This window comes from Bicyclus anynana, chromosome 18 (assembly GCF_947172395.1).
Source record: "Bicyclus anynana chromosome 18, ilBicAnyn1.1, whole genome shotgun sequence".
Classification (NCBI taxonomy): Eukaryota; Metazoa; Arthropoda; class Insecta; order Lepidoptera; family Nymphalidae; genus Bicyclus; species Bicyclus anynana.
This window is the reverse complement of record NC_069100.1, coordinates 8,863,013-8,887,429: the sequence shown is the minus strand read 5'-3', so window position 1 is coordinate 8,887,429 and position 24,417 is coordinate 8,863,013. Positions and strand designations below refer to the sequence as shown.

Here is a 24,417-nt window from a genome sequence, read left to right as displayed (position 1 = left end):
AGATAGCCCATTTATCAAGGAAGGCTATAGGCTATATTTTATCCTTATATTTTTACGAGAACGGGAACCACGCGAGTGAAACCGCGCGGCGTCTTTTAGTACTAAACATATTTGTAGGGAGTGTTTTATAAGGAAGGCTAATATCGTCATCAACCCATATTCGGCTCACTGCTGAGCTCGAGCTCGTTAGGCCAATAGTCCACCACGCTGGCCCAATGCGGATTGGCAGATTTAACACACGCAGAGAATTAAGATAATTCTTTGGTATGCAGGTTTCCTCACGACGTTTTCCTTCACCGATTGAGACACGTGATATTTAATTTCTTAAAATGCACCTAACTGAAAAGTTGGAGGTGCATGCCCCGGACCGGATTCGAACCCACACCCTCCGGAAACGGAGGCAGAGGTCATATCCACTGGGCTATCACAGCTCCCTAATCTAAGCTAAATTAAATCAGTTGCAATTATAATTATTATTAAAATTGAAAAAAAAAAAACTAACTGAACCATTCTTTTACTTTGCCAACATGGAACACACCTCAAATAATTAATAGTTATAAATATAGGGTATTTCAACTAATAGGTATAGGTATTTCCGTAAATAGAAATTTGTAAAAAAAGGCAAATTTCACGTCCACACACAAATAATTGAATCAAACATTGAGTAAGTAGTTAACAAGTCGTCAAATAATTCGTCAGCGATGATATCGTTGCATACTTTACTAAAGATTAGCATATTTGGTAGATGTTATGAGAAAACAGGTTACTGACTTGTATACGTATCTACGTAACTTACGAGTATACATATATATCTATATATATATATGATCTTGAGTGCAATGGACATCCACTCAAGATCATATATATCTAGTTCCGGTTAGTGAATAATAAAAAAAATAATGCTAACACACCAAATTGAGTATACATATATATATATATATATATATATATATATATATATATATGTATACTCGTATAATAGTATATTTGGTGTGTTAGCATTAATTTTTTTATTATTCACTAACCGGAACTAGATATATATGATCTTGAGTGGATGTCCATTGCACTCAAAATCATATAGCTACTATCGGCTATCTGGGTGGTGGAAGACTTCGGCCGTGGCTAGTTATCACCCTACCGACAAAGACGTATCGTCGCGCGATTTTGCGTTCCGGTACGATGTCGTATAGAAACCGAAAGGAGTGTGGATTTCATCCTACTCCTAACAAGTTAGCCCGCATCCATCTTAGATTGCTTCGTCACTTACCATCAGGTGAGATTGTAGTCAAGGGCTAACATGTAAAGAATAAAAAAAAAAATACGTGCGTAGTAGCTATAGTAGAATAGTATAGTTGAGGTGTTAGCATTGACTTTTTTTTTAGTATCCACTAACCGGAACTATATGGATTATGGGTAAATGATCTTGGATAGTGGATGTCCATCCACTCAAGATCATATAGCTAATATCTATACTAATACTCTATAGAGGTTCAAATATGATGTTATGAGGTTGTCGATTTTGAAAATTCTTTTATCAATAGAAAGTCACGTTATTTGTGTATTTCATATGATGGTATATTTACCCTACAATCCTACAGGGATAAGAGCTACTTGGGTAAAACCGTAAGTTTCTGCTAGTCTATACTAATATTATAAAGAGGTAAAGTTTGTAAGTTTGTAAGTTTGTCACATTTTTTAAATGGGGTAATCTTCGGAACTACTGGTCCGATTTTAAAAATTCTTTCACCAGTAGAATGCCACATTATCGGGGAGTGCTATAGGGGCACAATATCGGGGAGTTTTATATTGGTATCATATATATTAGCCGAGTTATCACAGTTTTTATCATACAGGTCGGACTGAAAATCCTCTTAAACAGACTTATTCGCATGCGCTGCCTTAACTATTGTGTAAAATTGAAATTAATGTATTGAGACTTTATGTATCTTTAAAAGTTCTACAAAAAAGTCCGCGACACCATATATCTATCTTCTATATATTAGCAGATATAGTACCTTTTGTGTTTTAAAAATTATTAATTTTATATACTTAGGTTTACGTCATTATTTATACAACTAAACTTTAATCCTTATTAAAATATTTTTTTTAATAATCAAAAGGATATTATGGAGATAAGATTTGCCCTTTACAGTATGTTAATTAGTTAAATAGTTTTGGAAATAATACAAAATTTCTAAAAGACGCAGAAATTCCGCTATATGACGCCCGGCGCTTTCATTTACGTAGTTCCCGTTCCCGTGTGAATATGGGGATCAAACATAGCCTATGACACTCGCAAATAACGTAGCTTTCTATTGGTAAAAGAATTTTCCAAATCGGTCCAGTAGATCCAGAGATTACCCCCGACAACCACACAAACTTTACCTCTTTATAGTATTAGCATAGAAGTCACTTGGGAAATTATAGACTTTTGGTCATTGCACCACGCACAAAAGGCTAGATGAATTTTGCTGAGGGTAGGGATAGGATAGGGGTAGGGAAGGGGTAGGATAGAGGTAGGGTAGGGGTAATTTAGGGAAAGTGTAGGGTAGGGTAGGGTAAGGTACGGATAAGGTAGGGGTAGTGTAGGGTAGGGGTAAGGTAGAGGTAGGGGAAGGATATGGAACGTATAGGGTAGGGGAGGAGTAGGATAGGGGTAGGGTAAGGTAAGGTAGGGTAGGAGTAGGGTACGGGTAGGGTAGTGTTAGGGTAGGGGTAAGGTAGGGGTAGGGAAGGGTTAGGGTTAGCGGTAGAGTAGGAGTAAGGTAGGGGTAGGGTAGGGGTAGGGTAGAGGTAGATTAGGGGTAGGGTAGGATAGGGTATGGATAGGTTACGGGTAGGAGTAAGGTAGGGGTAGGGTAGGGTAGGGTTGGGTAGGTTTACGAGCAAGGTTAGGTAGAGGTAGAGAAGTTTACATCAATTTTTACGCGGACGAAGTCGCGGGCGTCCGCTAGTAATTTATAAAGATGTTCGCATACAGTTCTCTAAGAAGAGATCTTACTTTGCGTTGCTTATGCCGTGTGGGTAGCTAAACATTGCGTACTCGTAGCTCGAGCTGCGCATCTTCCTCGCACGTGGTAGAAACGGTCACATATTTTCGCAGCGTAGATTCATGATCTTCGCAGCATAGCTGCATATCACATTTCTGGTGTTAGATAAGGTTAAGGTTAGATACTTCAATATTGGACTTTGACATTTTGAAATGGTATGCGCGGTGGATTTACAAGACGGAGGTCCTGGGTTCGATCCCTGGCTGGGCCGATTGAGGTTTTCTTAATTATTCCAGGTCTGACTACCGGCAAAGACGTACTACCAAGTGATTTAGCGTATCGGTTCGATGTCGTGTAGAAACCGAAATTATGTGGATTTCATCGTATTCATAACAAGTTAGCCCGCTTCCATCTTAGTCTGCATCATCACTTACAAAAAAAGTAAAAGAAAAAAAAACCAATCGTTCTTCTTAAATCTCAAATCTTGACTAATATTATAATATTAGTCAAATCTTGACTAATATTATAATATTAGTCAAATCTTGACTTATATTATTACTAGCGGACCCGCCCAAGCTTCGCTTTGACTTATGATGCACTTCTTCCCTATCCCTACCCTACCCTGCTTCTACCCTACTCCTACCCTACCCCTACATTACCTCTACCGTACCTCAACCCTACCCTTACCCTAATCATACCCTACTTTTACCCTACCCCTAGGATTTAGGGGTTTGAAAAATAGATGTTGGCCTATTCTCATAGATACCGGATAAGCACTAAAATTTCATCAAAATCGGTCAAGCCGTTTTGGAGGAGTATGGCAACGAAAACTGTGACACGAGAATTTTATATATTAGATATTAGTCAAGATTATCTGTGTGTGAAGAATATTAAGGGAAATCGCATAACCCCAAGATGCTAGTTTACGCGCGAGCAAACAATCCGATCATCTTCCAATCGGCGTCAAGGGCGACTTCATTACGTGTAGTTACGACAATTTGCAATTACCCACTGACTACCATAAATAAACTACAAGTAATCTCGCTCTATTGGTGTATCGGTTCCGCATCTAACCGTCTTGCTGACAATGGAAATTTACCTTCCCAGCTGTTTATTATATAACTAGCGGACGCCCGCGACTACGTATGCGAGAAAAACGGGGTAAACTTTCATTTCCCCTTTAACCCAAATACACTTTATACAAATCTCTAAACCCGTTCCATACAAAATGTACTAGATATTTTATTTGTCTTTATACCCTAGAATTATTCCAATGTTTTAATAAGCTATTCTGCATCTATTCAGGGCGGCGACAAATTTAGCAAATCAATTAATAAATTACGAAGTAAAGAGGCATTGAGACCTTCTTCTTTTCGAAGTCGGTTAAAAACTATACAAATCCCTCGAGACGTTATATTGATCCGATTCGTCCTTGAGACGTTATAATGGTATAACTAAGCCGACGAAGAACAAAAAGCACGTCTTCGAATCGTCCCAACAAATGTCCTGGGTTCGAAACGGGAGCGCAATTCGAAGTCAGATAGGCTAACCACTGAATACTCGGTATCTACACGACATCGTACCGGAACGACACGGCCTCCGTCACAAATATCATGCTTTTAATAATATTATAATGTTTTATGTCATTTTTCTTTCCCATCTAATATCGCTAATGTATACTAAACAACCGTTTACCTAGATAGTAAAACATTACAGTCACTTGGGAGTATAAAATGTATTGATCAAAAAAAAATTGCCAGAACGCTGTTCGGTTTTCCCCCTCGCGTTACATTTACGTAATTGAGATTAAAAAGATAGGAAACAAGGGGGTAAGTAATAATACGAAGGGTTACCCCATGGGGGTAGAAACACGCAAGGCTTAATATCAGTCTGGTTAAACGAACCATGTCTAGTTATTGGTTGGTTTGTAGCATTTAGCAATACGACCTAATTAAAAAAAACAGTTATGAGTTCATTTTTAAACGTAGTTCAAGGTATAGACTGAAATACGTAAGGTTCTAGATTACAAATGATTGCCCACACTTTGGACTCTTGTCCAGTGTCCACTGCAATTAGTCCAAAGTGAAAAAAAAAGGAAAATCTTAGTCGTGTTAAAAATACAATTATACTTATAAGAAAAGTATTAATACTAATATTGCCTTTTATTATTTTTCCTCGTCTTAGAACCAACTGTTTCTATGGCTGTTTCTGTTTCTCTATTAATGACTGTTACCTCGTATTACATCTAGTCCGGTCAAGTTATGCCTGAGATCGATGGAGTGAACATTATGGACACCATTATTATATAGTCCTTATTATCCCTAAAAGGTCTTAGCTTCTTGGAAAATGCCAGGATAAATTGCTTGCTTGCTTTTTATAATTGTATAGTGTACAAGTATGAATTGAAAGGGTATAAAGAATTATCACCTAAATAACCTTTCTTTTTACACTGTTTGTTTTTTGAACATATGCCAATATCCATACCAAAAGTTTTTTTTATTCTTTACAAGTTAGCTCTTGACTACAATCTCATGGTAAGTGATGATGCAATCTAAGATCGAAGCGGGCTAACTTGTTAGGAGGAGGATGAAAATCCACACCCCTTTCGGTTTCGGTAATCGCTTAGCGGTAAGTCTTTGTCGGTAGGGTGGTAACTAGCCATAGCCGAAGCCTCCCACCAGCCAGACCTGGACAAATTAAAAAAATCTCAATCTGCCCAGCCAGGGATCGAACCCAAGACCTCCGTTTTGCAAATCCACCGCGCATACCACTGCGCCACGGAGGCTGTCAAAACCATTAGTTACCATGTCGTATAGTTTAATGGAAAACAACAAAATCATCGTTGCATGTGGACTTCCGTAAATATCGCCTTCAACAACCGGATAGGTAAATACACTGTCGATAGTATTATAATTAAACAGCATTCAATTCAGTTTCATTGTCCACCCTGACTAACGCTGCCATAAGAGGAACAATAATCTGTCGCATGCGGCTGGAATGCTAACTCGTTAACAGCAGTCAGAGCAAAGTAAGCAAGTAACCATGCGATATTAGACGGTGGTGTGAACAGTCTTTGTGTCTTATTCCCATTATTATTTATATTAGTTATACTAAACAACCATAAATTGATTATAATAATATACTAATGTAGCGTATCCATAATAGTATTTATTTTGGGGCTTATCCATAAGTTGATAGTACAAAGTCCCATGTCAACGCTAGTCACTTAACTTGAACTTTTTAGCTTCATTAAGTTACTAGCAGACGCCGCGTGGTTTCACTAACGTGGCTCCCTTTCCCATAGGAATACGGGGATAAAATATAGCCTATAGTACTCGGGGATAGTGTAGCTTCCCAATAGTGAAAGAATTTTTCAAATCGGTCCAAGAGTTCCAGAGCCTATTCAAAACATACAAACATCAAATTTTTACTCTTTATAATATTAGTATATAGATAACCCATTGATTTTGATTCAATTTAACAATAAACGGAGATCACATCATACAAACGCATTTCTTTTGTCTCTTACCTTTTCAAGCTATTTGTCTATCTTTTTTTAAAGAATTAGTCACATCTTTTAATTACGAGCGATTTTCCCGTTCCCTCAAATTAGTCGCAAGACTGTTTTAGGAGTGGGCACGACAATAGTCTATCGAACGAGTATCGAACCCACGACCTCTCGGTGTTAAATTCAGCCCCTTTACCGTTGAGTGAGCTAAAGATATACACATCTAATTATGTCTTTTTTTTTTTACAAGTGAGCCCTTGTCTATAATCTCACCTATAAGTGATGATGCAATCTAGGGTGGAGGTAGCAGGTAAAAGCTCCATATCCCCTCTCCTATTGTGAGCGAGGCCTGGCCCTGAAGCAAGTATAAAGGAAGGCATTTTTATGTTGTTGTTTGATCAATCAATCCAATGCTTTCCATTAGGCAATCATGCTTGATCTAATTTAATTTAATTTAATGATAATGATGATGAGCTAGGTCTAAGATGAAGCACGTTTGCCTAAAAGAACCTATTCACACTTGCTTTGGAGGTGCACAAATTGTACGTATCAGGAAACACAGACGTTTCAGTTTCAGACAACTAAGTTTCACGAAATAAAAATTACACTAACAAACTGGCTAAAAACAAGAAGTTATGAAAAAACAGAATCACTATTACTAAATAAACTCAAATTGACGTAGACATAATTTTAATACACCGTTTTACTTGCATGCATACACACATCCACATGCATATACACACACACACACAACACTCATTCACACACACACATGCGCACACACACATATGTGATGTGTACGCACACACATTTGTGCGTACAGTGAGGCCTACCTATATGTTAAAACTGTATATTACTAAGAAATAAGCGATTATTATTAATTATTAGTGTGAAACGATTATTATTAAAATATATTAGACGTTGGAAAGGCATTCCACAACTTAGCAGTCCTAATGATGACACAACTGCGTCAGAGAGTTCAAAACCCCAAATGAAAGTCCAAGTCAGACTTTGACTTTGACCTTCGTCCAACTATCTGACGTCACAAATTGCAATTACGCGCGGCACTTACACCAAAATTTCCTATCGCGAAGATCTCCCACACAAAGGGTGACCCATATAAATCATCAATCATAAATCCTCAAGATTAACACTCCCCGGGCAGAGTGCTCGCCCGCCAGTAGATTACGCTGAGCCCTCGCTTTAATTGAGTAGAGTGCAGGCCTTAGGGTCGAAAAAGCTGTATTTAGGCTTTAATTAAGCTGAATTTACAGCACGACTCTTTAACAACTCAATTATCCCTCCAGATTGAAATGGAGCTTAAATTTGTTTTTGGAAAATACGCAAGTAAGTTGATTTAAGTTTTAGATTACTTACTTAGACATTGTTTTATTAAAATTATGCTTGCACACTTCCATAATTTTGGTTTACGTTATTCTATTGTTATAAATAAATAAATAAATGAATAAATAAATATACTTAAACAATACACATCACTATCTAGCCCCAAAGTAAGCATACAGAGTAGCTTGTGTTATGGGTGCTATGATAGTTGATATTATAATATTAATATACAATTATATACTACATATAAATACTTATATAATGTATAAATACACGCAGACACTGGAAAACACTCCTGCTCATCACACAAATATTTTCCAGTTGTGGGAATCGAACCCACGGCCGTGGATGCAGAAAGCAGGGTCACTATCCACTGCGCCACGCGGCCGTCGAATAAATCTAAAAATAAAAAATTAAACATAAATAGGGAACTGGACATAAGCTGTATCTAAGAGCCAGTCAAATTCGTTTTTTTTTTAAAGAACGCGACGATATGACATAATATGTTATGTTAACATAATATTGTGCTCTATCAGACACTATAGTCTGGCAAGTTCGTTGATAACACTCCCATGATATGCGGACGATGGGGGGAAAGACTACACTGGTGTGAAATCGTGTGTGCGGGTGACGTGCATCAGACGTGGGTTTTTCACTCATCGCTACACGCCCCCCGGCCTGCACGTAACATCGGGAGTGATACGAACGAAGTTACTCAGTCACTCAGTTTTCGTGGCAATCTGCTTTCCCCAAATCGCGCGGGAACCGGAATTAAAACTAAATTTTGAAAAAAAAAATTCCGCTCGAAAGAATTGCAAAAGTTATAAACAATTTAGGAAAATATTAAATAGGACCACTATTTAATCTTTTTTATCTACAAACATGTAACAAATTAGTTGATATCTATATCTATACTAATATTATAAAGAGGTAAAGTTTGTAAGTTTGTAAGTTTGTAAGTTTGTAACAATTCTTTGAAATGGGGTAATCTTCGGAACTACTGGTCCGATTTTAATTCTTTCACCAGTAGATTGCTACGTTATCGGGGAGTGCTATAGGCTATATTATATATTTCTATCATATTTAACTACTGAGTTATCGCGGGTTTTCTCTTACAGGTCAGACTGAAAAACTTACTTATTCGCATGCGCTGCTTCAACCATTGCGTATAACTGAAATAAATGTATGGAGGCTTTTTGAACCTTTAAAAGTTCTACAAAAAAGTCCGCGACACCATATATCTATCTTTTATATTTTAGCAGATATAGTACTTTTAGTACTTTAATAAATTATTTAAATTTTAAACTAAGGTTTACGTCATTATTTAAACAACTAAACTTAAATCCTTATCAAAATAAATTATTTAATAATCACAAGGATATTAAAGAGATAAGATTTGCCCTTTACAGTATGTTAATTAGTTATATAGTTTCGGAGATAATACAAAATTTCTGAAAGTCGCAGAAATGCCGCTATATGACGCCCCGCGGTTTCAATTACGTGGTTCCCGTTCCCGTGTGAATGTGAGGACCAAACATTGCCTATGACACTCGCAAATAATGTAGCTTTCTATTGGTAAAAGAATTTTCCAAATCGGTCCAGTAGATCCAGAGATTACCCCCGACAACCACACAAACTTTACCTCTTTATAGTATTAGCATAGAAGTCGCTTGGGAAATTATATACTTTTGGTCATTGCACCACGCACAAAAGGCTGGACCAATTTCGCTGAGGAATAGGATAGGGGTAGGGAAGGGGTAGGATAGAGGTAGGGTAGGGGTAATTTAGGGAAAGTGTAGGGTAGGGTAGGGTACGGATAAGGTAGGGGTAGTGTAGGGTAGGGGCAAGGTAGAGGTAGGGGAAGGATATGAAACGTATAGGGTAGGGGAGGAGTAGGATAGGGGTAGGGTAGGGTAAGGTAGGGTAAGGGTAGGGTACGGGTAGGTTAGGGTTAGGGTAGGGGTAAGGTAGGGGTAGGGAAGGGTTAGGGTTAGCGGTAGGGTAGGAGTAAGGTAGGGGTAGGGTAGGGGTAGATTAGGGGTAGGGTAGGATAGGGTATGGATAGATTACGGGTAGGGTTAGGGTAGGAGTAAGGTAGGGGTAGGATAGGGTAGGGTTGGGTAGGTTTACGAGCAGGGTAAGGTAGAGGTAGATAAGTTTACATCAATTTTTACGCGGACGAAGTCGCGGGCGTCCGCTAGTCTATAATATAAATATAGATGTATGAAATGTGTTGCTAAGCGCATAAGTTGAGAACGGCTGAACCAATTTGGCTATTTTTTTAGAATATTTTTGAAGAACGACGATGGTCTTTACGGACATTTTTTTTGTCAAGGTAGGGCTAGGGTAGGGAAAGGGAAAGGTTGGAGTAGGAAAGAAACACATTAGTCTTGTCAAACACAAAGCGAAGCTTGACCGGGTCGAGTTCTTAATAATATTTAAAGCTAGGTATTCAATGACAAGTTAACCCTTGACTGCGATCTCGCTAATGTTATGTGACGATACAGTCTAAGATAGAAGCGGGTTTACTTGGAAAAGGTACAAGTTTTTTATACCTATACGTACCTCTGAGGCTTTAACATGCGACCTAACGGCATTGTGCAGAGTAGTCCAAAAACTGCTAAATCATCATTATCAACCCATATTCGGCTCACTGGCGAGCGCGAGTGTCCTCTCAGACTGAGAGGGGTTAGGCCAATAGTCAACCACGCTGGCCCAATGTGGATTGGCAGACTTCACACATATAGAGAATTAAGAAAATTCTCTGGTATGCAGGTTTCCTCACGATGTTTTCCTTCACCGTTGAAATATAATAAGCAGAGAAGTAGTCCAAAAACTGCTAAATAAATATCGCTATCTCTTTTATTGCTTTGGGACGTCAGAGATGCGACTAGGACTCTCCCCTCATTGGTCGAAATTTTGTCTATTTTTCAACACGAGATATGTCATTGGTTGCACGCTACTGAAGGTTTCTACGCGACTCGCGATCTATGCGATTAAAAAAAAACTTAAAATAAACAGCACGTGAATGAATGAAGGATGCGTCAACGCATTAGCGGTAGTGTAAGCAACGACGCGGAACTATGCACTTATATCAGTTCACACAATATTAATAACATACCGTAACACCTGATTAGCACGTTCTCACGGCACTTATAGTCGCGGCACGCTATGATGACCGTTTTAACGTTTATGACTTTTATGACCAGATCCGGTGTTTTTAATTTCGTAATGGTATGGTATCTTGGGGTTCCAGATCGACCTCTCACCAGGTAGACTGATGACATCAAGCGAGTCGCAGGGATTTACTAGATGCAGGCGGCTCAGGATCGTGTTGTTTGCAAGTCCCTAAAAAAGGCATATGTCCTGCAGTGGACGTCCATCGGCTGATATGATGGGAGGGACTTCCCACCATCACGATACTGAGCCGCCTGCATCCAGCGAATCCCTGCGACTCGCTTGATGTCGTCAGTCCACCTGGTGGGGGGTCGACCAACACTACGCTTTCTGGTGCGGGGTCGCCATTCCAGCACCTCGGCCCATTGTCACTTCAGCTTCGCGACACGTTGAGCTATTTATTGTTTAATGATATTTTATTATGTTATGTGTTTTTGTATTAATTAACGGGAAAAAACGGCACAAGCAGTAAGGAAAGTAATAAAAAGCTGGGTACATAATCCCTGGACTGCTTGTGTATTTAGCCCTGCCTCTAACTGACTCGTAATAATAGTTATACATCAGATACATCGTCGTCGACGTCGCCGTCGTCGTCTGACGAATTTAAGACCCCGCCAACATCTGCGGGGGACGTGACACAGTGCGGACAACTCATCGGGGTGTCACCACACGACGACGACAACACCAACACTACCGGTGGTGTAGTGCGTCGCATGAGATGGTCTCGTCCACTCAATGAGAGGGTCATATTATACATCATATTGGATCGATGGTATACACTTTTTTATTTGAAATAACTCAACATTAAAATGCAACGATTTTTCTTTCCCGCTGACATTATAAGTCTTAAAAAACCAACAATAAATAACAAATATGATAGCGCTGAGAAAAAAAACAGTTAATAATTACTCATTCGATATAAATTCGAGTGGCTCAAATCAGGAAACAAAAACAGCTGAGTCAGGCAGGTGTTCGTATCAATAAGCAACGAGTAGTAAAGTATCTACCGTCGGTAGGTCAGTTTTCCTTTAGGGGCGTCTGATTCATAACTAATCGCCGCTTGATATTTCGACCACGCAACTAAAGGCTTTAACGGCTGACGCGTGGCTCTTTTCCTAGATGAGTCATGTACGAGTAGTATTTTTAGAATACCTAGTAGATATCACACTAATATTGTAAAGGCGAAAGTTTTGTGTGAAGTGTGTAAGTATGTTTGTTCCTCTTTTACGCTGCGGCTACTGAAGCGATTTGGCTAAAATTTGGGATAGTAATGGATTTTACTCTGGATTAACACATAAGCTACTTTTCATCCTGGTAAAATCCATGGTTCCCGCGGGATTTGTGAAAAACTGAATTCCACGCGGACGAAGTCGCGGGCGTCCGCTAGTGTTGAATATACTTGAATTCATTTCAATTGAATCACATTGATTAAAAGACATGGGGACGTTTAAACAAGAATGCACTTGTAAACAATTAATTTGAAGAAGAAGGAAGACGAAGAAGTAAAGCTTTATTGCATACAAAACAAATAATATTAGAAAAAGAAAACTAACAAACGAAAAAAGACATTACCATGCAAAGACGGCCTTATTGCTATGGCAATCTTTTACAACCCCTGATGGCAGACACATAGAAAAAGTAGCGGGACGGTGTAATTTGTTGGTATTGTTATTCATTAAAATGTTGTTTAAATCTATAAACGTTACATACGAATACCTACGTTTAAAACATACTAAAGCCTAAGTATATTTAGAGCCGCTTGAACCACACTCTTTGATTGATTTAAATATAATTTAAACCAATTTAAGCAATACTTTGTACCATAAAATTCAAGGGGGTTTAGACGTCACGAGATGTGATAGCCCGGTGGCTCTCTGACCTCTGCCTTCGATTCGGAAGGCGTCGGTTCGAATCCAGTCCAGTGCATGCACCTCCAACTTTTCAGTTATGTGCATTTTAAGAAATTAAATATCACGGTGAAGGAAAGACATCGTGAGGAAACCTGCATATCTGACAATTTTCTTAATTCTCCACGTGTGTGAAGTCTGCCAGAGGAGACTCGTGCTCAATAGTGAGCCGAATATGGGTTGTTAATGATTAGACGTTTAGTGAAATCAAGTGTTAATGGCAACTGTCGTTATTGCCCTTACTTTGTTAAAGTGTTTTTCAAATAGCATGGGTACGGTGACAGTCGCCTGTATAATGTTCATAATACGTAGGTACTATTATTGTGAAAGCCGTGATAGCCCAGTGGATATGACCTCTGCCTCCGCTTCCGGAGGGTGTGGGTTCAAATCCGGTCCGGGAATGCACCTCCAATTTTTCATTGTGTGCATTTTAAGAAATTAAATATCACGTGTTTCAAACGGTGAAGGAAAACATCGTGAGAAACCTGCATACCAGAGAATTTTCTTAATTATCTGCGTGTGTGAAGTCTGCCAATCCGCATTGGGCCAGCGTGGTGGACTATTGGCCTAACCCCTCTCATTCTGAGAGGAGACTCGAGCTCAGCAGTGAGCCGCATATGGGTTGATGATGAATGATTATTATGAATCGCAGCAAACTTTTAAGATTGAAACGAACTGTCACGCGCACCATCCTATATGAAGCGTAACGTAACGCTGTAATATTACGTATCAGAGTTTCTACGTCTCATCCAGTAGCCCTACATCACGTCGGCTAACACGTGCGCTGACTCATACAAACACACGCCACCGTCCATACATAATGAGCTGTGAAATTATAAATATTATGCACTTTAGTTTACTTTTGTAGGCAGTTGCGAATCGCTGTCTCACCTGCTGATCACGTTGTCTGAGATTTTCAGTTGTCGGGGAAGTAATTACATCAACATGGGTTTGAATGGAGTTATTAAGTAAACTTAATAACTTTTGGCTGGTGGGAGGCTTCGGCCGTGGCTAGTTACCACCCTACCAACAAAGACGTACCGCCAAGCGATTAAGCGTTCCGGTACGACGTCGTGTAGAAACCGAAAAGGTGTGTGGATTTTCATCCTCCTCCTAACAAGTTAGCCCGCTTCCATCTTAGACTGCATCATCACTTACCATCAGGTGAGATTGTAGTCAAGGGCTAACTTGTAAAGAATAAAAAAAAAACTCTTCAAAAATATTTTTTTTTATATATTAAAGACAAAACTGTAGCTAATTAGACAATTTGGATTTGGGAAAGCGTTACAAACGAAGTAAAGTATAATTAATTATTTTAAGTAACGTTATGCATGTATTTCTAATTATAAACTAAATAAAAACTTTTATTAGAAAAATTAAAATGCAGATAGATCTAGTTATCTAGTTCCCGTGAGTGAATAGGATAAAGATACCCTATAATAGGCTTTTTCAGACGCCAAATACTAGGTACCTCTGTGTACTGTGTGTGTGTGTGTGTGTGTGTGTGTGTGTGTGTGTGTGTGTGTGAGTGTGTGTGTGTGTAGGTACCAAATCATCCAAATCAGTCTAGCCTGTTTTCTTTGTAATTGCTACTGTGAAATTTAATTTTTCACCAATCCCTCGGGAACCATGGATTTTTTCGGGATGAAAAGTAGCCTATGTGATAATCCAGAGTAAAATCTACTTCCATTCCAAATTTCAGCTAAATCGATTCAGGAGTTGCGCCGTTATAGAGTAACAAACATCCATACAAACTTTCGCGTTTATAGTAGGATAATCTAGGGCAGATTTATATTATGTACCTAAATAGGCAGTATTAAGATATGTTAAACATGCTCATAGATGATGTGTTAGGTACCTAGATTAAATTCGTCAGATCGTGTTCCGAGTGTATGGTGGTGATATTTACCTGTTATTTACTACGAAGCATGGTGTCTATGAGACACAGATGACATGACTCAAAATTCCTATTAACATTCTATCAACTTAATGAATCACGATTCATAGAAATCAATGATATTTTTTCTGCTGAGAGAAATCTGGTTTTTTCATTACAACTAATCACTGGCAACTTTATTATGTAGTATAATGTGCGTTCGTTTAATCATTCACTTTTTACCTGATTTAAGGAAAAACCTCGCAAATTAAGGCGTTTTATGAAATTAACTGACCCGGCAAAGGTTGTTCTGCCACATAAATTTCTTATTAAAATCACTACTCAAAAAATTAAATTTAGATGTAAGTGGGAGGGAAAATTAAAAAAAATACCTACAAAAATCCAAAAAAATATTATTAAAATCGATCGAGCCGTTTCAGATGACTGCGACCACGATAGAAAAAAAAACTTTTCTTGATTAGCTACCACAAACACCGTGACACGAGATTTTAATAGATTAATTTATTAATTGACAAAACAAATAACGATCTTGATTTTTAACATAACCAATAACCATATCCATATTTTCAGAACATCGAGAACCCATATTTGGCTCACTGCTGAGCTGAGTCTGCTCTCAGAATGATTAGGCCAATAGTCCACCACGCTGGCCCAATGCGGATTGGCAGATTTCACACACGCAGAGAATTAAGAAAATCCTCACAGGTATGCAGGTTTCCTCACGATGTTTTTCCTTCACCGTTTGAGACACGTGACGAACAGAAGATCACATTGCTAGAAACATATTCTACGTTGCTTTGCTTACATAAAAGTGAGAACCCTGAGGCATAGTTACAAGGTCCAAGGTGTAAATTCACCGACAACCATACCTACTTTACACCAAAACAGAGTGACGCTGCTTGCTTGTTCCAAACCAGAGCCCTACTAATATCAAACTATTTCTAAATGTATATTAATTACACCACGAGTTACAAATCTGTCCAAGGCACGTTTAATGTAATTCCGTTAAGTAGAACCGGAAACGTGGCGCAAAATAACACGTGAATCAAGTAACGGGAAGTCTGTTTTTTTTCTATTTCACAAATTAGGGTGCTCACACACACATAAAATTATTGTCAATATTATATGGGGCTAAGTTGCCCTAAGCCTTTTGGGAGAAGAGCCCATATTGCTAAACTTATAATTATTCGAACGTATTCGTTTAGATGATAGAAAGCAGGAGTAATTCCGCTTTGGAAGTGGTGGGGAAACCCACCACTGTCGTTTATAGTTTTTTAAAGAAAACTATTTGAAAATGTTTTACTCGCGTTTACCGATTTTCAAGGAGATTACTATGTCGCTATGCGGAAATCGGACGTTTGTACATAAATATAACATTTTTTTTTAAATTCTGGTAATTTAAAGAAAATGCGTAGAATGTTGCAAGGTTATATTTTGCAACCCTTTCCCTACCTCCAATTTCACACTCCAATTTTAAAATTTATAAAAACCTACTTTTTAGTTTTTGGGTAAGTAATAAGCCCTAAATGCACTCCTCTGTTAAGGGCTCATGGAGACACGCAAAGTCTAGGTATCCTTATTTTTTTTTGTAATATGGAGTCTAATAAATCCCAAAATCCCTTACTGGGCTCCCATACTATTCACAATCGACAGCCAAATTGTCGATAAGTGTGAACGCTCCCTTAGTTTAAGTGTAATTAATTCTCTTTCAAACTTTTTTTAATATTAATGACATTGCACACAAAGCGATACAGCCAATATCCGTCGATTGTTGCACATTTAGGTATTTATCGGAAAGCATTTTTGTAAATCCCCCATTGTTACACCGACTCACTGATGATACGCCTTCAGAATAACCGCGGGGCCACGACGATGCAAAAGCGGTGGGACGTAGTAGATACATTTTTTTTAAATTTGTATATAGGTTGTTTTAATTTTCCTTAAATAATATAAATAGAGTTATGGGAAATACAGTCCCGAGCACCCTATATTTTATCTAATACTTCTATACTAATATTATAAAGCTGAAGAGTTTTTTTGTTTTATTGATTGCGCTAATCTCAGGAACTACTGGTCCGATTTGAAAAATTCTTTCAGTGTTAGATAGCCTATTTATCGAGGAAGGCTATAGGCTATATATTATCCCCGTATTCTTACGGGAACAGAAACCACGTGGGTGAAAACGCGCGGCGCCTGCTAGTCTATATTTATGTATCACTACTTTAATTTATTTATTGAGTTTTTCATCTTCTACTAAATACAAACACACACACTAACACATAGATATACTGTTAAAGTGTACGTAAATAGCTAAATTAAAGTTTTTATAAAATATCTTTTTGATTGTTAGTATATTGCATGGTATGGTATTTCTTCAAAATGCATCGTAGTACTTCCGCAGCGATAACTTAAGAAAGCGAACTTTATTCAGATAATTTTCTTTAAGATATCTTTAATCTCTGGAGAACAGATGAAGTTATAAGCAGTTCTTGTACACTCGCTTAAATTCCTCCGTGGCCAGCAAGTTAAAACACTTAAGGAGTTAACTGTGATGCTATGTAACGACGTAGCCTTCTTTTTTCCGCTGGGAAATACATTTACGCATCCCTTCCGAAAGGGTATTTTGACTCGCCGAGACTTCGGAATACCCACTAAAACCCACCAGGTCCGGTTTCGTCGTTTGGTGACATTCTACTGTGATGTCCCGACGTTTGTCACCATATTGTGTCACCTATCTTTGTTCGCCCTCAATTAAGGTGGCTCCTGCCTTCACCTGCGTTAGAGGGGAGCATCGGCTTCTTCCCTCGCTCTCTCTTCAATCTCTTTCAGACCCATGACAGCCTCACAGTACGACACTGTCCAGCCCGTTGCGCTACCGATCATAGCGTCAACTACGTCGGGCAATGAGACAGCTCCACCAATAGTAGACGCTAATATGATGTGACGACATAGTCTGAGGCGATAACGGTAACTTCGAAAAGGAACACGTGTTATTCTATAGTCGAAGTCGAAACCCCACCTTAGTGGTACTTAGCAGACCTGGGTCAACATACAATATATACTCCTTAATGTCGAATCAGATCAACCCTAGTTGTAAATCATAACCTCTCGGTTATAAGCCGTTTCTACCATGAGAGGTCATCGGGAGATTTCTGATCTTCTTAAAGTGCAAGTCTTTGAAGCTTTATTCTTCATGTCTGTGGCCTTAAATTGCTGAATTGATATACCAACCTATTTTGTATTTATGTGTCTAGGGTAACTTTACTGTTCATAACCGCTGCAGGAAAACCGAAAACCTCAAAAAATATGCGTGTCATTGCAGTAATAGTGACTGAAGTAGCAGGGTTCTTTTTACAATGTTTGTGTCAAGCTTTAATTAAAAGGTATTTTGCAATTTAAGAAACATATTCAAGTACTTAGAACGACCAGTAAAGGAATCTATATCAACATGGTAGCTGATGCTTAGGGGCTAAGAACCCAAAAATTTGGATTTAAGCTTCCTCTAAGAACGTATTCCAAAATAAATTATGCCATATAATTTATTTCGAAAAAAAAATCCGAAGTTCCGGTCAAAAAGGTAATATTTCTATGGAATAGTACCAGATAGGTTAGTATATAGGGCCACGTTACTTATGTTTTGCCATCTCTAATTATTATTATAATATGTCGTCCTGGGGAGTCCCTCATGCATATTGTGTCCGGGTGTTCTCACCTTGCTAACGGCGAATACTTGCATAGACATAATCAAGTAGCCAAGATAATCCACCAGTTACGATCCAGCGTCAGTTGTTGAAAATAGCTGTGCATTGCTCTACTGGAAACGAACGATTATCACTGACAGATATATTGTTGCCAATAGACCTGATATTGCTATATTGATATAGTGCTAGTCAAACGGTCAGTGCGTCGTGTAATAATTGTTGATCTTACTGTTCCACATGACGATAATCTGGTTAAAGCTTAAAAGGAAAAAGTATCAAAATACTTGGACCTTGCTCACGAGATTACCGCCATGTGGAACGTCGAGTCAATTATTATTGTTCCGATAGTTGTTTCAGTCTAATAGCGAAAAGATTCTACCGACACAGAAGACCGCTTTCACTTAACTGCTGAATTAAAGGTATCCGACCCTTGATTCAGCAGTTAAGAAGGATAAAAGGACAGAAGGACAGAAGGAAGTGATTCTTGAGATGGCGCGCGGGAATATTGCGAGAAGGTTTCTAACTCTAAAGTGTCCACCGGTTGCTTGAGCACTCAAATGTCTTGCAGGTGGAAGGTTAATTTAAAAGGGAGGGTATTTTATTTTTAATAGTGTTTCGTGTCATTTTTAGTATTTTATCGACATTGTTAAAAATTAAAAAAAAGATTAATTAAAAAAATCATCATCACCACAACCCTTATTCTGCTCACTGCTGAGCTTACTCTATTACTAGTAGGTAATTATTGCTATCCTCTTCTTGAGCGTCAATTATTATATTCCTCTGGATAAGCTAGTCTTTCTTCAAATATGAAAGCTAAGGCGTTTATTCGAAAACTATGCGAAATCAAGTTATCTACATACCTAATATCTATACTTATCTATCCAATTATTTTCTAAACTACGAGTTGATAAGATTGTCAAATTATAACCACTTATCAATGGTTATCAGTTTCATCTTTATTGTAACCTAATTATTATTATCATCTAAGGTCATATTCCATACAAATCTATACATGAAATTCTTATATGTTTGTGGCCGCATTAGTTCTTTGAAACATTTCGATCGACTTTATTGTTTTTTTTGTGTATTTGGTAGATATGAGAATTGTAAATAATTTTATACCCTCAAACCCCCACCCTCCAACTTTAATCGCGGTGTTAGTGTTTCTATGAAAGAAATTTATATGAACTATGTAACAAAATGTCCGATCCCTACTGAAAACCCTTTGTGGATATCATACAGTAGGTACCTAGATGACAATTCTCAGTTGATTAGATGGTAATTTTAATAGGTTGTTAATAAAGACCAAATTAGTGAATAGCTGGTCATTATCATAAACATTATCCATCACTCTACCGCCCACTCGTATCAAAGCAGTGTGGTGGGACTAAGACCATAATATCCCCTCTCCTGTAAAGAGGGCGAACTGTATTGGGCCGTTAAAATTAGTTGATAATTATTTGATATTATTGTTATTTTCATGCTTTTTTTATTTTTATTTTAAAATACTGAAGATTTTATTGTCAATTCTGACCTACTCGTTGATAATGATGATATTGTAATAGATATATAGATAGATATACTTTATTTTCACACCACAAAGACAAATACAAGTGAAATAAAAACAAATTAGGAAGAGATCAGCATACAAAAGGCGGCCTTATCGCTAAGTAGCGATTTCTTCCAGGCAACCTTCGGTTTAGGAAAACTTAAGAACATCAGCAGGTTGCGTAAAACAAAAATAACCATAGTGTTAGTAATACACATACATACTAACAATTTTCATCCTAGTACATAAACAATATTACACAAATTCCTACATTAATGAATAAAATACATATCAAAATATATTAATAAATACATTATATTGAAGAGAAATATAAAAATATATACGAAGTCTTTACTGCACCAGATAATGAGTCTTTACGGCATTTTTAAAAATGTCCAGTGTCTTTGATTCAATGTTCAAAGGGAGAGCATTCCATAACTTAATGGCTTGCACAACGAAAGAACGTTTATATAATTTTAACAATATTTTTTATTTGAGTGGTTTTATAACGTGAACTTGTACTATTTAGTATTTAGGTATTGCAGATAGTTCTTATAACGATTATCAAAACAATTTATCAATGATAAATTTTTCGTAATTACAAGTACTTACCTATCTTAAATTATCGATAGAAAACTCATTTGTTGTGTGTTTTTGTGGACTACAACATGTGTAAGTGACATTCAAATTCTAATTCTTATATTTCAAGCAGGATTAAGTACTTGAATTTTTCGAAAGTCTTCATCTTTATCAGTTTGTAGTCTCTAAAATACTGGTTATGTAGGCAAATCTTGACAGATATCACTGAAGTATGCAAGTCAATCAGCAGTTGCAATTTTGAAAAGAAATATTGATATTTCATCAATGAAAATGATTTCACTGATTTTGAAATTTTCGCTGTCATTTTTTCACAGTTTTAATAAATCTCCCTCCTCCATCTTTAAGAAAAATAAAGAATTTCATTTTTGTTTTTAAATTGATCTATTTTTAATAGACATTTTATTAATTTATTAGATTGCATAATTAGATATAACGGTGTTCTCATATGTTTCACTATGTTTTTTTAGGTTAGATCAAATTGTTGATGTTGTACAAAAAACCCCTCAACAAAGTACCTTTTAACTTTAATAAATAGTGAAAGAATCACTGTTCCTCCCACCAAGAAGTTTTGCTGGTACAGTTTGAAGATATGAGTATTTGAACTACAACCAAACTTAAAGGTGGTGTCTTGCAGGGTGGATCTTTTGCGCCCTGCCCTTGGCATTGGCTCTCCGAGACATAGAGCCTCCACCACCAACGCCTGTAACTCGTACCACGCCAACTGAAGGATGGCTGACAGTCAGGTTGAACCAATTCGATGCCTCCAATACGGAAACGTTTCAGATGGTAAGTGCGAGTTAGTTCAAACGAAGAAGAAGTACGTCACGTCGTAGACGTACTGCCATTAGGCATAGATAACATCTGAGAGCAGTCGTTGAATAAATAGTTTTTTACATAATGTACAAGAGCAGTGTGGTGAGTCTAAGCTACATATCGTTTCTTTTTAAGGAGTGGGGCTGGTAATGATAATAATGACAAATAATAATAAAAATCACTATTAAAAATTTATAATTTTTGTTTTTTTTTAATTTTTTAATAAAGTACGATATTTACGAATTTTTAACAGTGTTAAAAATTGGCTATTAAAAAACACTAATAAAAGTTTATAAAAAAATATTGTTTATTATTTTTTTAATTGTGTTTTGTATATTTATGAACATTGTTAAAAATTACAAAGTAGTGATTAATTCAAATACATTTTAAAGATTTAAATAATGAAACATATTTGAATTATGTATATATAGATATATAGTTGGTATGTTAGTGTAGTTATAGATTCACACGCCTATGTATAATGCCTGCATGACTTGCTCAATGTAACAATGAAGTGGCGCGAAGTGAGACGCCGTCATTAGCTGCTAATTATAATATTATCAAGCTAGATTTGTAATTATGCAGTCATTATATCTTACTGAGAATAAATAATTAAAAACATTATCTTGCAAGTCTTGAACTCAGGTTGAATAAAAGTATTAATAAAGTCTCATCATCAACATTTAAAGCCATATTCGGCTCACTGCTGAGCTCGAGTCTCCTCTCAGAATTAGAGGGGTTAGGCCAATAGTCCACCACGCTGGCCCAATGCGGATTGGCAGACTTTACACACGCAGAGAATTAAGAAAATTGTCTGGTGTGCAGATTTCCTCACGATGTTTTCCTTCACCGTTTGAGACACGTGATAATTAATTTCTTAAAATGGACACAATTGAAAAGTTGTAGGTGCATGCCCCGGACCGGATTCGAACAGAGGTCATATCCACTGGGCTATCACGGCTCAATTGAAATATGATCTAAAATGTCCAATACAAATTATGTACAGATTTATAGGCCAATACAATCTAATCTACCATAAATGTGCATAGAGTTATTTTTTTTTCAGTCAATGACAAGCCCTTGGCTTGTAGCCAAGTGACACGTCGATTCTCTTTCTACAACCGCTAACGCTTCGAAAATCAAACAATGTATGGGAATGACATTCACTATCGACAGGTCACGTGATGAAGTTATCGATCGGATCTGTCATTCCCATACATTTTCTTAGTTTTCGAAGCGTTAGCGTTTGTAGAAAGAGAATCGACGTGCTACATAGCTAAGGCCCTTTGATTGCGATCTCACCTGTTGTTAGGTGACAATGCAGTCTGAGCTTGAAGCGGTCTTGAAAAAGGTTGAAGGTACCCATACCTTTCCTGTACGTGTACAATGCCATGTAGGCATTGTACACGTACAGGAACGCTAAATCACTTTGCGGTACGTCATTGTCTGTGAGCCACGGCCGAAGCCTACCACCAGACCAGGCCTGAGACAATTTAGATAAATTACCCTGTACTGGATATCGAATTTAGGACCTCTATATTCAGAATTTATCATTTAGCGCCAGAGAGGTCGTCAATAAAAAATCGTAAAATAATTATTTGTTTTAAGCTGATGATGTTGTGTGTAGCGCTACCTTTACAATCCTGAGTTTGCCGAGACATCCGACATCGTGATATTCGTGGGAGGAGAGTGGGCCATCTCACCGGGCTGGGTGACGGCGGGCCTGGCGCACGAGCTGGCGCAGAGGGTGCGCGGCGGGCTGTTCTACACCGAGCATCGGTACTACGGACAGACCAGACCCACCAAGTAAGATTATGTCTATACAACACTGAGTACAACGATCCCACATGGTGATATTCGTGGGGGGAGAGTAGACCATCTAGTCGAGCTAGATGACGGCAGGCCTGGCGCACGAGCTGGCGCAGAGGGTGCGCGGCGGGCTGTTCTATATCAAGCATCGGTACGGACGGACAGAACAGGCCCACCAAGTAAGTTTTGTCAATATAAATGTATACTAAGTACGATGATCCAACATTGTGATGTTCGTGGGAGATCTCGTCGGGCTGGGAGGAAAGCTTAAAAAAAAATAATCAAACCTCCTTGGGGAAAAATACCTTTATTTCAACATTATGCCACGTATCACAATATCTCCAATCCAATACAACCAGGGCAATACCTTGCGATGTGTGACATTATCCAGAATGGCCCCAGCTCAGTATATTGCTATAATATGACCATTTAAAAACCTTTTACATGTCATGTGGCGCTGATTTTCAGCTAGAAATAACAGAAAAAACTGCTTAACTGATTAAACATTGTAGTGAATTTTGTCGCGCTTGAATGGCGTATCGTTTGGATTCGTGCATCGCGCATCTTATTCTAAAATTCCATCAATATTTATATAACAATTAAACAATATAAATTAATAATCTTTATTTGTCCAAAAATAAAAACAAAATAACATACTAGGAAACCTCTGACAACTAGGGTATACAATAATTATGCAATAATCGAAATATTGAAGAAAACTCTACTAATTAATTATTACACTGCATTGCAGCTATATAATATTATGAACACAGTAACCATTACGAGACTTTCGATACCAGTCCCCGCTGTGTCGATATCAATGCAAGAGCAGTCGTGTGCATTACACATAGATAATGTGAGTGTAGATTGCTTTGATTCGAATTGTGCTGCAAACTAAGTATGGACCGCCTCTCACACAAACGTGTAATATACGAAAATACTATAAGGAAAAAAATATGTTTTTACGGTCCATTTACCGCAACAAAGCGCAGTGTTGGTCGACCCCTCACTAGGTGGACTGACGACATTAAGCGAGTCGCAGGGATTCGCTGAATGCAGGCGGTTCAGGATCTTGTTGTTGGGAAGTCCCTACAGAAGGCCTATGGCCTGCAGTGGACGCCC

The 24,417-nt window shown here is 37.8% G+C and overlaps 1 protein-coding gene across 1 annotated transcript in view; it reads left to right on the top strand.

The window, feature by feature from the left end:
- The first annotated feature begins 7,811 nt into the window (after positions 1-7,811).
- Positions 7,812-24,417, top strand: part of LOC112056087 (putative serine protease K12H4.7) — a 30,714-nt gene continuing 14,108 nt past the window's right edge. The window contains exons 1-4 of the mRNA XM_052886979.1: positions 7,812-7,845; positions 11,584-11,740; positions 21,294-21,459; positions 23,114-23,292. Coding sequence (XP_052742939.1) covers positions 7,812-7,845; positions 11,584-11,740; positions 21,294-21,459; positions 23,114-23,292 — 536 coding nt within the window. The remainder of the gene's footprint in view (positions 7,846-11,583; positions 11,741-21,293; positions 21,460-23,113; positions 23,293-24,417) is intronic.